General features: G+C 40.2%; 1 protein-coding gene across 1 annotated transcript in view; it reads left to right on the top strand.

The window, feature by feature from the left end:
* TBC1D12 (TBC1 domain family member 12) overlaps nt 1–16,135 on the top strand; it is an 86,578-nt gene that overhangs the window by 65,881 nt on the left and 4,562 nt on the right. The window contains exons 5-12 of the mRNA XM_018562671.1: nt 2,556–2,671; nt 4,152–4,234; nt 9,543–9,660; nt 10,888–10,994; nt 11,097–11,177; nt 12,790–12,884; nt 14,100–14,171; nt 15,710–15,838. Of these exons, the coding sequence (XP_018418173.1) occupies nt 2,556–2,671; nt 4,152–4,234; nt 9,543–9,660; nt 10,888–10,994; nt 11,097–11,177; nt 12,790–12,884; nt 14,100–14,171; nt 15,710–15,838 (801 nt within the window). The remainder of the gene's footprint in view (nt 1–2,555; nt 2,672–4,151; nt 4,235–9,542; nt 9,661–10,887; nt 10,995–11,096; nt 11,178–12,789; nt 12,885–14,099; nt 14,172–15,709; nt 15,839–16,135) is intronic.

Here is a 16,135-nt window from a genome sequence, read left to right on the forward strand (position 1 = left end):
CCCCCCCAGTGTAGAGCCGTTCCCTGCCTCTCCCACCCGTGGTACTAGTGACAGAGTACATCAGCCGGCACGGGGGACATAGAGCTGTCACAGACTTTATTGCGGTTTAGCGTAAAAAAACGTCACAGTACAAGTATTTTTTACTTTACTTTTAGGGGCTTTGGGAAATATTGGGGGTCTAAACAGACCCCTGATATTTCCCTTTTATAATAGAAAAAGAGATTGAGAACACAGAGTCATCAATCTCTTTTTCTGTATCCCCTATTATCAATGAACAGGAATCCTTTGAGTGTTCCTGTTCATTGATAACATAGTATGTTTACTATAACCACAATCATGAATGAACAGGAGGAGATGTAGATCACTTCTCATTCATTCATAATTGAAGATACAGTAACCATACCATGTCCTCAATTATTTACAGACACTCAGTGATCACTGAGTGTTTGCTCTTGCTCTCCTCTCTGACACGCTGTCACAGGAGGCTGAGCGAGCAGTGCAGGGAGGAGAGCTCCGCCTCCTGTGACCGCCCACACACTGCTAATGCAGCACTGTGATAGGCGGCTGAGCAGTGTGGGAGGAGAGAGCACGGCGGTCTCCTCCCGCAGCGCTTGGCCGGCTGTCACTTTCTCTCTGTCACTTTCTCTCCTCCCCGCTGGGACAAAGAGCAGCGCCCAGCAGGGAGGAAAGAAATCACGACAAAACTTCAGCTTTACGCCCCGGGGCCAGCGCACCGGCTGCAGCTACAGCATTGCGGTGTGTGTGTGTGTATATATATATATATATATATATCAGTGTGATTGGCTCATTGTGCCGGCAGTGCGGGGAGGGGACCCTGCGGGGGGTGAACGGGCGGTGCGGAGGGGCCCGGCCATAAGCTATGTAAAGGACCCCGACATTTCTGAAGGCTGCCCTGGCTGAGGCAGCAGGGATCTGTGTCTCCATGTATCCCCGCTTCTCTCCCCCGCTTGTATGGGCTGAGGCAGCAGGGATCCAAGGAGAAATGGCCAGCAGGGGGGCGAAGGATAGGATCGGTAAATATCAGTGATATTTACGGACCCCCTGTGGAGAGCAAATACTGGAGCGATCGCCTGATCACTCCAGTGTTCATTCATAACTGGGGACACATAGTACTATGTGTCCCCAGTTATGAATGAACAGGATGTGATTCATGAATTTCTGAATGGGGAGTAGCACTCACTATAGAGGCTTCTCTCCATTCAGAAACTGGTTGATAGTAAATATTTTACGATCAACAGTTTCTGAATGAATGGGAGGCCTCTGTACTGAGTGCTTCTCATTCATTGAGTGCTGAGGCTGCTGAAAAAGAAATTGAGGACTCTGTGTCCTTAATTTCTTTTTCCATTTCAAAAGGCAAATGTCGGGGGTCTCTCTAGACTCCTAATATTTCCCCTGGAGCCTCCCCAACAGTAAAAAATAAAAAATTATTAAAAAATATAAAATGTGTAAAAAAAATTAACTAATAATAAAAAAAGGCACAACACTCCCCTCCCCCCACACACATAACATACATGTGCACCATATTGTGGTGTACTCCATGCATATGCGCTGCAGTGTGTTAGAACGCAACGCAGTTCATGATTTTAATTTTTTTTCTTTTAAAAAAACATTTTATTTTAACTGTGGCAGCGCACGGCAAAGCTTTGCGTTGTGATACTTTGTTGCAATTAAATGTATGCCTATCATTTTATCACAACACATACACAAAACAACACATAAACACAGCGCAAAATTGATTTTTAACCTAAGTCGCTTATACAGTTTTGCGTTCCTTCATTTTTTTACCTTTTCGCAAAAAGGCGCAATTTAAAATTTGAAAATATTTTTTTAAAGTTTTTTTTTTAAATCTTTTTAGATTTCGTCATAAAATATTTTTTTAGTGTGCTTTATCAATTGAATTGTGTATTTTTATCGGTTTAATATGAATTTGAGAAACATTTGGCAATTATCACAGGGCCTTTAAATTTAGTAGCACCATCTTTTTATTCCACCGGGCCTGTGCTTTCAGAAAATATATGGTTTGGGGGTTTTTTACAAACACTAGCAACGCAGCAATTGAAAATCAAATCAATGGAAAAAATGGTGTGGCCACCTGAGGTGAAAAAAGTTTCGGAGGGCTTGGCAGCGAAAGGGTTTAAGGCAAAAAACTTGTTATGACACTTCCTCGATGCGAGTCCGGCCACGTATTTGCTCATTGCCAGGAAACCTAAACGGAGCAAGAGAAAAGTATTGTGGGGTGTCCGGTCTAGGCCTTGTCTTAACAAAATAGTTTCACAACAATGTACAGGTCTGTTCAGCGGTTGTTGTTTGGGTGTTGTCAGTTTGGCCGCATGTGATTTTGTGGGAATCTTTATTTCTAGAGAACCAAACCTATATTTTATACAATTTTAGTATATATAAAATTCCCAGTTTGTCATAACAGTCCCAATTTCAGATAGCCGATACATGGTAGAAAGTTAAGAATCATTGAATTGATATAGTGCTGATTTGGACTAGAAGTGGCTAATGTATTTTAAAATGTTCTTTTCTTTTAGGAATATGAAACACGCACAGGGAGGGCTTGTAAAGTCCCAACGCAGTCCACAAGGCGCAAAAAATTTGAATTTGAGCCACTGTCTACAACGGCTCTTATTTTAGAAGATCGACCTGCGTAAGTATATATCTGTACACTTCTGCTTCATAATGGGAAGTGTGAGTATTTTTTTTTCTGTGCAATATAAACTTTTCATGTTTTGTTTAAACCTTTCCTGTCCACAATTTGCAGATTAACATTCCCCTCCTAGGTGCCCAGTGCTACCACTACGGCCCCCGCTGACCATCCAGAACACAATTGTATAGCATTTACAACACAGGTTGTGGAGGAGTTTTTTTAAACAGAGGACTCGGATGGTTATCAAAACATTCAAATTGAATGTAACCGGACATGGATGTTGACAGCTAGTTAGTGAGGGACAGGGTTAGGGCTTCCCACTAGCTTGGGGGTGGGACTTTGGCCACTGGGGGAGGAGTTCTGGCCGTCGGGGCGAAGTTTCATCCGGCCGGTCTTCGGTCAGCGGCGGTTGGGGCGGGGGAATGCCTCACCCGCAATATGAGGTACGGCACGTCACTGTTTATGTATATATGTGTGAGTGTGCATATGTGTAATGTAAATGGGTAAGCCGTATTAGTCCAGTAGACAAGATGTTAAAAAAAAACTGAGTATTGCAGTGTGCAATGATACCTTTCTTAGTGGACTAACATAATATTTAAAAGACAAGCTTTCGAGAGTTAACCTCTCCAGGTCAGAAGCAATACCAATCAACATGACAGAGTTTACCACTTAATACAAGAGAAAGTTGTGGGGGGGGAGGGTGAGTGGGGTGTCATAAATGTTGGACCTGGGAGTAAAGAATGCATCCTGACAACCAAAAGGCAGAAAAAATAAACATAGGATGACCAGGAAACCCTAAACAGATCGGAGATATATGAGATACATGAATATTATGATCTGTATATTCATAAAACGTTCTGGTTTCTGACACTACCAGAAAGAGTCCACAGAGAGGTTATGAAGGTTTACCACTATTCCTGCTTGTGAGTTAGGTTTGTGCAGATTACACAGGAAGAAGGTTCTATACTATGCCCCATATGACACAGGTCCCTTCCTTCTGTCTCTTGTAATCCCCTCCTACCATTGCTTGCTACAAAATTGAGGTTTGCTGGGAGTGGGAGGGGTTATACTAGGCTGTCCTTACAGCTGTGCTTTGCGAGTGTTCAATCTCCCGAAGGTGGTAGTATGACTCAGGGGTCTCTGAATACCATCTGGTATCCTGTGATACACTCCAAGAAAAGGATTTTACAGTAAAAACACAAATTATTATTATTATTATTATTACATAGTATTTATATAGCGCCAACAGTTTGCGCAGCGCTTTACAATGTAAGGAAGACATTACAATACAATTCAAGACAGGATGGTAAGGAGGGCCCTGCCCCTGAGGGCTTATCCTTTTTCCCAGATGTCATACATGTGAAGTTGTCAGCTCGGTTTGGTTAATCTATATAACACTAGAGATTCAGTAAAGGTAGATGTTACTACAGTTATTTGGTCTGATCTAAGCAGTCCTAATTCATAAAACTTCTCTTTTTAGAAATCTTCCTGCCAAGTCCGTCCATGAAACCTTACGCCACCGACAAGAGTATGATGAAATGGTAGCGGAGGCAAAAAAGCGAGGTAAATCCTTTTTTTTTTTTTTTAATGTTATTCCATTCTTTAAGTGTTCTAGTAGCTTTTAAGTGGTTTTATTCCTTGTCTAATGTATGATTTACAGACTACATCTCCATCCAAAGCAGTGTCCACAAATGTCTTGTAAGTACAGTGATCCTATACTGTAGTATAGTATATGGTATACTACAGTTGTATAGTGATCATCGTATACTACTACTACTGTGGTATTCTATGAATTACTATACTAGAAAAACAAAAGTTGGAGACAGAAGCGCCACAACCTAGCGCAATAAAAGTGTTGAGAAGGTTAAGGAGGGGTGGTGTTAAACTTGTCTGCGGTGGGGTGAACACTCGTTAAGGCAGTTGTTTGGGAGCGATGTTCAGGGGTCTTAACCACCTGCCTGCCTTTTGTTTTTCTAGCACACACGTCAGACACCCCGGTCCGGACCTAACAGAAGCCGCACACCAGATGATTAGTATACTGTAGCCCCTACACATCCTGATTTGCCCTGCTATTAAAATATAAGAGGTATCCAGTAAAGCATATCTACATAGACCGCTAATCAGTTGTTTTATACTTGGCAGATAACATATGGCAGTTTTAGACTCTATGGTACACACTGGTGTGTTATGGGGCAAGAGCAGAGTAGCTGCATGCATGCTTTGCAGGAACTTTAATTTAGAATTACTTGCTGGGTTTTATATTCTGAAAATCCAGCTGTTTTGTAAGATTATATAAGTAATAAAACAAATGACCTAATTTCATAGTACACCGCAGTATCGTTGGTGATTCTCATTACATGATGACAGTATAAGTTACTGGCTTCTGTTTTAAGCCTTGATTATGTATGACTGCTGGTATATAAATAACAATGTTGTCATCTGTTTTATAAATGGCTATTTAAAATGTTCTGCTCTTTTATCAGCTTTTGTTATCATACAAAGTGAGGGGAGTATTTCCAGGATCGATTGGAACATTTATCTCCATCAAGCCTTAAGGGTTTGCAATGTCACAGATGTATTACATTTTTGTTTTAGCTATGCTTGAACTATCTAAAGTCAAAACCTTTTTTGAGTGGTGAAGGGTTAGAAGTGCCGTTAGGTTTTTATTGCAGTTTGTTTCCCTGGTAGGGAGCTTTAACCCCATTTGTCCTGGTGACTGTTATGAGAGCAGAAAATAATGGGAAATCCAAACTTTTATGTTGTCACCAGAACAGGAACAGAGGGAAAATCTTTTAATGGGGATACTTGTAGTGACATCTAAGGGATATTTATTTCACTTTAGAAAGATTACTTCTCACTTTCTTTTGTGTGTGTACAGAAGAGAAAGTGAAGGAAAATCTCTCCAATGAACACAAACTGTAAATAAAAATAATTGGTGGAAAAATGTTACGCAATCGCACAAGAATAATGCATGAAATTCATAACCTTTACACCTAAAAATTTACATTTTGCAAACTGGTAATGATGTATTCTTTTTACAGACTGTTATGTGCTAAACTGTACTTCTCTTTAGCATACATTGTCAACATTATACTGACCACTCCAAGTATTCCAATACTGATTTTATATGGTAGTGAAGATATTTTTATAGATATAGATAAATATATGTATGTGTGTGTGTGTGTGTGTGTGTGTGTGTGTATATATATATATATAACATTTTGCCCAGTATCTCCATGCTGATGAGCCCTCACCCCTTAGATCACACATAAAATAAACTGATGTAAAATGAGATCAGATTCTATTTCCTAATGGATAGTGATATATATGTAGGCAATAGACACAAGCTCCCAATAAATTACATTATATCCTTCCACTAGGCAAGCCTTTGACAGCTCAGTGAAGGAAGGCTTTGGTTTTTGTGTGTGGGCAGATCACTCTCTCGCTAGAGTATAAAACGAGTCATTTAATCAAAATAAATATCTCAGTTAAGTAATTGCACCTCAGAGTGACACCGAAAATTGAAAGGTCAGTGAATATTTATTTTCCTCTTTTCACTGTTCCCCATCATTACTTTCCTACAAACTCTCTCTGCCAGATGCACTACTGCTGGGCGAAGATGATGAACTACATAGAGTAGGAAATCGCTCCCAGCAGTGATTCTCTCTGAAAAGCCACATGGGGTTTAAGGGATTTATATTACTTCCATTTGAGGCTTCATCTGTGTGCTGTAAACCGCATCTAACCAATAAATGTTTACTCATTGCGGGTTTTAATTCTACCTATATTTCTTCTTTCTAATCTTTCATTTTATGTTGGAAACATGGTGTTTTAAAGAGCATAATTCAAACACTAAACCTAGCTTACAGTTTATATACAGATGAAAATCAGCCACCAGTACAGGCCAAGGCTTCAAATACAAAGGTGCAGGGCAAACAATTGCACCCTGCACCTGTATGAAATACCAACAATTTAACATTCTTTTGGGTGGAGACAAATGCATAAATAATGAATCCACAGCTGTACTTCACAGTACTGTATGCTTGGATTAATGTACTCGTTCTGACAGAAGGTGCTCAATACATGTCAAGAAAGCATTTTGGGTGCCCTTTGTGCTATTGGCATGTTCAGGGAACAGAATCCTATGCACCATTGCAGTGTAGGTTCATGGGACAGAATACAACGATTGTAAGAGTTACTGGCTTTAAGAACTGCTGTCCTGCTATTACAGTGATGACCAGGATTAACTTGTGAATTTAGAATCTGGTTTTCAGTATGTTTGGCATCATACCTCTTTCTATACAGTTTTCCTAAACCCTTTCCGCCAGCTTCACCACAGCTCTTATGAAATCTAAATGCTGGAGGCATTTTATGGTTTTACCAATCGTGATCATGGTGATTGGCTTTTACCGTGATCAGGAGCCCATCCTACCTGTCCAAGCTGTGTGAGCTGGAGCTGTTGTTTACCTGGGGTTGGGGGAAGATAGGGGAGGTTACAATGCTGGGGTCACGCAATTGAGCACACTCTCTCAGCACAAAAAAGCAACGCATATACAGACACTGACAAATTTGTTGGTACCCTTTAAAACGAAAGAAGTACCACCCACAATTTCTGAAAAAACTTTAAACTTGTTGAAGTAACTGGCATCAATCATTTGTTCCATGTTTAATAAACAGCAGGCTTTGCTTTTGTTTTTTGATTCAACATTATATTTTAAATATCAATAATACGCCTATTATCTGGTTTAAATCCACACAAAAAATGCTGACAGATCCACAAGCTCTTCCACATTATCTGCATATAAAGCAAACTGTACTGAAATCCATTAGTATTAAGTGATATGAATGGGTTTAGTTCTCCATCACATGAAGGCCACACAAGTGTGCATGCCCACACAAGGATTGTGTGATGGTTTGGTTGTCTGTTACATTCACAAGCATTTCAGACCCACAATCCATGATCTTAAACTTGGAAGCAGATTATGAAAACAATAATGTACGTAAAATCAATTCTTGCTCCAGTCAGTAATTACCCTTATGCTTTGCCAACACATGTATAAAACCAATTCTCTCAGCTATTTGCTGAATGTGCTTTCTTACAATAAAGAAAGTAGCAGCAGAGAAATTAATTTATCCACAAGCAATAAAGCAGACCATTTAGCTGAAACAACTCCAGCGTGAAAGCAGTGCAATTATCCAGTTTTCCGCTATGTGAAATGGCATAGATAGACATTTAGCGGAAAGCCTTTGGCTCTGGAAAAACCGACTGAATTAGTTTTTATCATAATGTATCTCCAAATGTTCCTGTTAGAAGGGCAGAAGACATCAGATTTCTTTTAATTAAATTCGCTGTTTCTAACAATACACAAAAAATGTATTTCCATTACAGCTGCAGTTTTCTTCTTTTTTTTTTTAGACTTTTTACCTTTTTTCACAGTCATGGTTTCACACAGTCTGGTCATCAAAGATGTCTTCCTTTTATTCATCTCCATTACATTGTGGATTTATTGGACTAGTAGTTTACACAAGGAAGATGAGGATGTTTTTTGCTCTTTCACGCTGGCCATACATTGTGCGTTTTTTGTCGTTTAGCCCCACAGGCCGCACAAGAACAATTGCTTGATTCCATGCGGTTTAACCCTGCCAAGCTATCTTATTCTTACATGGGTGGGTGTGGCAATGTCAGAATTCTCCAACAGAGACTGCATCTGATTGGCTGCAGTCGCTTTCGGCCTGGCTCCTTTAATAAAAATAATTTAAAAATAAACCTTTGTCAAAGGAAGGGATGCCGATAGGGCCGTGCACTGTTTAAATTTTGTCCAAGTCAGCAGGACTCGGCCAAAATTAGAACAGTGTATGGCCAACTTTAATCTCATGGGAAGTGATAAGGACACTATGTTTCTGGCAGACTTCTCTGTACTTGCTGAAAATGTTTTGAAAAAAAGAAAACTTATGCAACCACCTCATCTGGTAGCTTGCAATATATGATGGTTTCTCTTTTGGTGTAGATATGTTTTAGGGCCAGTTCATACCAGGTCTGTGCGTTTATCACACGGTACCATGCAACTCGCCTACCGTGAGTTAACAGTGCGGGACGTGCGTTGTCATTAATTTTCATGGCACCCCAAACGTACCTCCTGCCTGCAATGCGATTGACCTGGTCACAATGCACGGAACTGCAACGCACTGTATTGTGGTATTTCGCCTTGTGGCATGGTCAATCATATTGCGGGCAGGAGATGCATTTGGGGTGCCATTAAAATGAATGGCAATGCAACACACCTCCCACGCTGTAAAAGCATGGTAGGTCAGAAGCAAGTAACTAAATTAGCTAGGACAACCCACAACTGAGCATTGGAAAAGGCTCCACATGGAGCAAGTGTGGAATAAAATGTCTTGGAGATATTATACTTACAATAATTTAACCGGTGATGCTGATCTCTGGCAGTACAGTGCTGTAGTTTACAACATAAAGCTTTACAAATACCTCTCTATACCATTTACATCCACATTTTAGATGTGTGTATGCACAAACAAAAGAGCCTACATTGATCTCTTGGGTAAAAACAGGTTTGTAGTGCACGCAAAAATGTACTGCTTTGCGGCTTGTGTTTTCTGTAAAGGTGAATACTAAAAGGTTTTAAAGGCATGTCCTTTCTTTTATTTAAATAGAAAGGCAATATGTAGATCTCTTGATTTAAAAGGCTTAACTATCTAATCTTAGGTGCCAGCAGTTCTCTAAGCTGCTGCTGTAGTAAGTATAGTTTCATTATTACGGTTAAATTCACTTTGTTGTAAATGCTTCACGTCGATCACCAAAGACACCATGAAATACAAAACAAATGTCAGCATCCTGCGGTTTTCTCCACAGAGGTAAAAGAGGCTCAGAGGAGGAAAAAACAAATGAAGGAAAGGTTCAAGCAAGAGGAAAATATTGCAAGTGCCATGGTGGTCTGGAACACTGACATCTTGCCAAACTGGGATGCCATGTAAGTGTGTTCATATTGCTGGTTGGAAGTGCAAGCTTTCATCATGAAAAACGCTGATGTTTTGTAAACCATTCCCTTTTTTTTTTCAATTGGATTCTTTGTAACAAGCGTGCAGAATTTTTTAAACTGTAATGAAACCAAAGCTAATGTATGGATGGAGTAGTGGTGTGAAAAGTGCTATTTTTCATCAGAACTTAGATTATTTTACCTATTTGATACAAGTGAAGAGGACGCATCTTTTATACTTCTGTTCTCACGCACATTTGTAATAGACAGATGCACTTCTTATAATGTTTTGATGGCAGCTTCACAAAGCTCCAAGGCTCCAATAAGTTTACTTCAGTTGGAGAGTGAAGCAAATGGAGCGCATGTGGTGCTCATGTTAGCGGTCAGTCAGACTTACACATCCTATATGACAACTTAAAGTATAATTGAACTTTTTTTTCATATCTACTGCTTGCTAGCAGTAGATGTATGCAAAAACATTTAAAAAAAAGTTACCAAATAGGGTTTTACTTACCTGTGTCTCCGCTGCTCGCTCCCATCTGAAGATCTTAAGATTTTTGAGCGGCCGTGAAGGATGATGGGGCGGGCACATGCACACTAGAGATCTTCGGCCGGGAGAAGAGGGGAAGACTCCGTGTAAGTCAATGCACGCAGCGTGCATGCGGACAGACAACGTGGGACAGCAGTTAGCGCTGGATCAGAGGCCGGCACCAGCGCTGGAGGGACTCCAGAAAACTACTGGAAAGAAGATGATCGGATCAAGCAAAAATATATGTATATTAAATGTGGCTGTGCTAGATACTGACTATCAAAATCACATCAGAATGAGTTTGGGGGGAAGGGGGCTATATCTATCAAGTCACAATGAAAGAGTGCTAAAGAGATGGAAACATTAGTAGAGGTAGAGACCTTCTACAATGTGCTTACTTTACAAAGCTGTATAGTCTATATGCAATACCTTTCATGGTAGTTTTATATTCTATTCTGCCAAAGATGTGCAGCAAATGACTAGACTAGCTTCATGTGAATATCGCTATAAAATTGGTTAATCTTTTTTTTTTTTGCTTGCTGGTGAAGACAAATTGTGTGTACAGTTGAACAGCCTTGAAGAAGCAGCTTACTGTGATGCCATTTAAAAAAAAAAAAATACAACATAAACATATTTCTCAGATATATAGTCCAACCATTGTCCATTATATTAAGTCTGCCTTTTATCTTCAGGCGGAATACCAGAAGAGTGCGAGACCTCTGGTGGCAAGGCTTACCTCCAAGTGTGCGTGGCAAAGTATGGAGCCTGGCTATAGGGAATGAGCTGAATATCACTCCGGGTGAGCAGAACCTCCTTTTTAATGCAATTATCTGCTATATGGGCTTTGCACATAATTGGCCATTGCTCACCTCACTAATGACCTTCTGTTTTATGCTTCCAGAGCTTTATGACATTTTCCTATCTAGGGCTAAGGAGAGATGGAAGTGTTTTAGTGAGACGGGATCCGAAATGGAGACAGAAGGTAAATGCTCTTATGTCATCTAAAGCATCTGCGCATTAGTATTGGATACCCAGTGGCTAAGTACTCTCAGTACTAGACTGGTAGTTGTTGGGCAGTGTTTTATTTGCATATATTTATGAAGCTGTATAGCTCAGCCAGCCAAGTAGAGGGTTAGCTGTCAAGCAAATACAGCTTGTTCCACCTTGTAATATTTTAGGCAATGTTGATTTTAGTAAGAAAAAAATTCCTATTCTCCGTTTTCTCATTCAGGTTTTATAAACCGCCAACAGTTTGCTCAGAGCTTTAAAAAATAAAATCGCAATAATATTACATAAAACAAATAACCTGTCTTGTTTGGATTGATTTTACTGCATTTAATCACTTGCATGTTGGACACTGATTCAATGTATGTGTAATATTAACACAGTTATTTGTTTTACGTATTATTATTGTGATTTTAAATTTAGGCACAGTGTATTGGATTTATTTTTTGGATAATCTATATGTGCAATATTAAAGCAATTGTAATTTATCCAATGCACTGCACATAAAATAATACTATAAAAAATATTATTTTATTTTAATAAATAAACAAATTATAGGCCATCACTCAAAAAACTGGAGTGGGCTGTCTAATTGTATTGATGATAGCACTTTATTGCACTGAAAACAGTTCCACATCCAAAACATTCCTCCCTATCCTAACCTATCTAGCAGCATCTGTGCAAAGGCTGTTGTTAGCACTTTATTGCCCCCTCTCTCCTGTCGCAGCTCTCTAGCAATTCCTAGATAGCAGCTGGCAAAAATAAGTACATTTTTTTTCTTTTCTTTTATATTCGCTTTCTTCATGCCTCCTTTTCCACTTGGCTGGAATTTATTTCTTTCCATTGGCTTATTTTAGCCAATAAAAAAAGAAATGGGATGATATTTGTATCTAGATAGACTGCGTAAGAGCTGACTTTACCTCGAAAACTCTGATGAGATTGAGCAATAAAGAATGTACTGCAGTCTCTTAGATGGGCTAGCCAGAGGAGAGGCATGGGTGACTTTAGGGACCTGAAGAGTGCTTAGAGCAATGTCTATTATTTTTCCAGGCCACTACAGGAGTTACAGGTTAGCTATGGTCTGAAGATTTTGGCATGTTAGTGTTAACCGGATCTAAAAGCTAGTAAGCAGTAGATATATGCCCCACAGTCAGTGCCGCTCACTGCAGACGTCCTAGCTCACGAACGATGTGAAGAAGGAAGTGTGGGCGGGCACATGCCCAGTCCAGATCACCGGAAGGGAGAGGATGAGAGCGACACTGAAACTCGATAGACACAGCCAGGAGTGCGCATGCAGGGTAGACTCTGTGGGACACGAGGAGTCTGCGCTGGATCAGAGCCCAGCACCAGCGCTGGAGGGACTGTGGAAAGCAAGTGGAAGGAAGAAGCTGTTTGCATCAAGAGGCATCACATAAGGTAAGTCCTTACAGCAGCATCAGGTGTTACTTGGCTTATCTTTGTGGATTTATAAAAAGTTGTACCTAATGATTTAACTTCTAATTAATAGGCTTGACTTTATTTTGTAGAAGACTTTGAGTAGACTGTTATTTCTGTTTTCCTAAGCAATGTATTTCTTTTGATACTTATAGATGCAGGAGTGTCAGTCGCTGACAGAGAAGCGAGTCTTGAGCTAATCAAGTTAGACATATCCCGAACATTCCCATCACTTTATATTTTCCAGAAGGTAAGGCAGCGCTTCATGATTCATTCCAAAGCAAATGTTTTTTTTTAGAATGATGAAAAACCTATATAAAATTGGAGCAGTTACCCATAGTGACCAGTCAGAGTAAATTAAATGTATTCTAATTGGTCACTATATTTATAGGCTTCAGCTTTGCTCTCATTTCTTTTCCCCAGTTATATAATGGGCAACATTTTTATTCTATTTTCTAAAAATTGATCCATAAATGCAATGTTCTATGAACTGTAGCTTTAAAGGCGTCGGCAACATATTTACTGCAGTAAATGCTGCTTGTAAGGTAAACAGATCAGTGCAATTGCTGTATCTGCTGCGTTTTGTATGTTTACTATAACAGACAAATGTTAAGAGTGGATTAATATAAAGCAATTTAAGTATGTTGCTACTTACAAGGTCAGTTCAGCTAAATCAGATTATGGTATGGGTACATACTGGTGGGCTGAATGACATGGTGGCTTCTAATATTAAGTAAAGGATTAAATAGAATGATGTTTTTGAGTTTTACAATAGACTCTTACTGCTTACCCCTTAAGGACAACTTAATTATTAGTGAAGTTGCCCTTTCAGAGTTGTCCCCCTCAGTGTAGCATAGGAAATTACTTTAATACAACTTGCTCAAGAGATGTTCACTGTAAGGCTCTACTGTGCCATGCAGCTTTTGCACTAAAATAAAGTGTTGGTCCGCCCATGTGCCTACTGCATGCTGTGGCCATATTCATTCCTAGGGCTGGTCCATATTTGTGGCAGTCTCAGCCATTCAGAGCAGTAGCTATAGGATTGAATGCGGTCATGGCATTCATACACAGTGATTACACTGCACAGCTGGGACTATTTTCTAATGAACGCTGTGCAGCAGCAGGACTTAAGGTATAGTGTGGGTTACACTGAGGTGGGAGGGGTAGGTTTAAAAAGACATTTAGGCAACAGATGGTCTGAACAGGTGCCAAAGCTTCCGACATCATTTACTGATATCCGTACAAAATGTTGGGTTAACTGACTGCAATGTGGCATAAGCAGTGTAACACCTTGCATTGGCATATTGTTGCAGCATGTTTGGTGTTTAAGACGCCACAGACCATAACGGCGGTACACTGGTAATCGGGATAGTTGTAAATGCAATGAATAACGCACCTTCAGGTTTTAATTTAACAAATTGAGCTGACTCACTGACCAATTTACTTTCTTTTACTTCTTTTCTAGGGGGGGCCATATCATGATTTGCTGCACAGTGTGCTGGGGGCATACACATGCTACAGACCAGATGTTGGTTATGTAAGTTGAGCTTTCAGCTGAGTGCTATATATTGTTCATTTTGGAAATTTGCAGTTTGGTTATCTCTGCTGCACCAGATTCTGTTGCATCATCACTTTTTGGGGCTCTTGGGATTGACTACTTAGTCTTTTTCTGCCATCACTCTTCTACATTTGTTTTTTTGTTTGTTTTTTTTCTTCTTGCCATTAATCTCAATTATTCCTAAGGCTTTGTTCGATGGGTGGTAATGCTATTTTTAGTGATTTTGTTTTTTTATAACATTTATGTAGTAGGGTGATTGTACAGAAATTAATAGTAGGCAAGCAGTAGATATAGGCAAGAATGTAAAAAAAAAAACTGGTTTTAAACTTACCTCGTTATCGCTGCTCGCTCCCGCGCCGAGAATCAGGAAGTGATCGTACGGCCGCAAAGGATCTTGGGGCGGGCGCATGCGCAGTTCCGATTCTCGGCCGGGAGACGAGCAGAGACGCAAGGTAAGTCTATGGACGCGTGCACCCGCCTGCAGAGACCGCTGGATCGGAGAGACAGAGCAGTCAGCACTGGATCGGAGTGACGCCGCACCGCTGGAGGGACACATGAAAACATGGGGAAAGAAGAGGAAGATCAGAATAAGAGACATCATTTGAGGTAAGTGCTAACATTTACATGGGGGGGAGGGGAATTTTTTTTGGCTTTAATGTCACTTTAAAGGATCATTAAAGCCTTGTATGTTTTTGCATAGATCTACTGCTAGCAAGCAATAGATACATGCTAAAACATTAGGAAAAAAAAAAGAACCAAATAGGTTTAAACTTACCTGTGTCCCCCCGCTGCGTGCTCCCGTTCCAAAGATCTGAAGATTCTCGGGGGGCCTTTGAAGGATCATGGGGCGGGCGCACGTGCAATTTAGACCTTCGGCCGGGAGAAGAGGAGAGACACAGGGTAAGTCAATGCAGGGTAAAGGTTTGTTTTTTGTAGGCAGTTTCTTGAGTGCTATGTACTTACCAGCCATAATTTGTACAATTCTGAAGGAACGGGAGCCCAAACTTAGAAACACCCACTTCTCTGACAGGAAGATCTGGGTAATGTGCTTTTGTACTGCATCACTATAAAACAGGAAGTTACATATAAGTGCCACTGTTGCCCACCCCTGGCAGGAGTGGGCAACAGTGGCACTTATATGTCTGAAATTGCAGATCGCAGCAGCTAGAGCTACTCAAGCAGCACCAGAATAAGGCAGTTTTCCAAGTAAGAATAGAATTTTAAGCAAAAGTAACAAAGGTTTGCTATAAGCCCTCATGGGCAGGGCCCTCCTTACCATCTTGTCTTGAATTGTATTGTAATTGTAATGTCTTCCTTATATTTTAAAGCACTGCGCAAACTGTTGGCGCTATATAAATCCTCTATAATAATAATAACATAATGCTGTTTTACATTACTAAAGTTAACTGTGTGCCCTTAGATCTCCTCCTTTTAATCTGCAGGTATAGCCCTGTACATGCACTGAGATGCTGTCCTAAGCAAATCACTTCTGTTTTCCTTCTACTTTCCTCTTGCAGGTCCAAGGCATGTCCTTCATTGCTGCAGTCCTCATTCTAAACTTAGAAGAAGCTGATGCATTCATCGCATTTGCAAATCTTTTGAATAAGCCATGCCAGCTGGCCTTCTTCCGGGTAGATCACAGCATGGTACGCCATACCAATGTCTCCTCACATGGCCTTTCTTCGTAGTGAATTGCTTTTGCTTCCTGCTTTGGCAATGGCATAATTAACTTGTTATTTGGATGCTGTCAGGGTAGGCTGTTCTCTCACAGCATTTTACTGTCCTTTGTGACATAAAATCTACTCTAGAGCTGTTAGCACGTTTGTGTGTTAATGCAAACGGTAAATTTGTGTTTTGTAATATATAATACTGACTTTGGGTGAGCTTTGCTTTTGACATATTTAAAGAGCCAGAGCATCAAAACTGATATATATATATATATA

Source organism: Nanorana parkeri, unplaced genomic scaffold (genome assembly GCF_000935625.1).
Source record: "Nanorana parkeri isolate BGI_ZX_2015 unplaced genomic scaffold, ASM93562v1 scaffold590, whole genome shotgun sequence".
Taxonomy (NCBI): Eukaryota; Metazoa; Chordata; class Amphibia; order Anura; family Dicroglossidae; genus Nanorana; species Nanorana parkeri.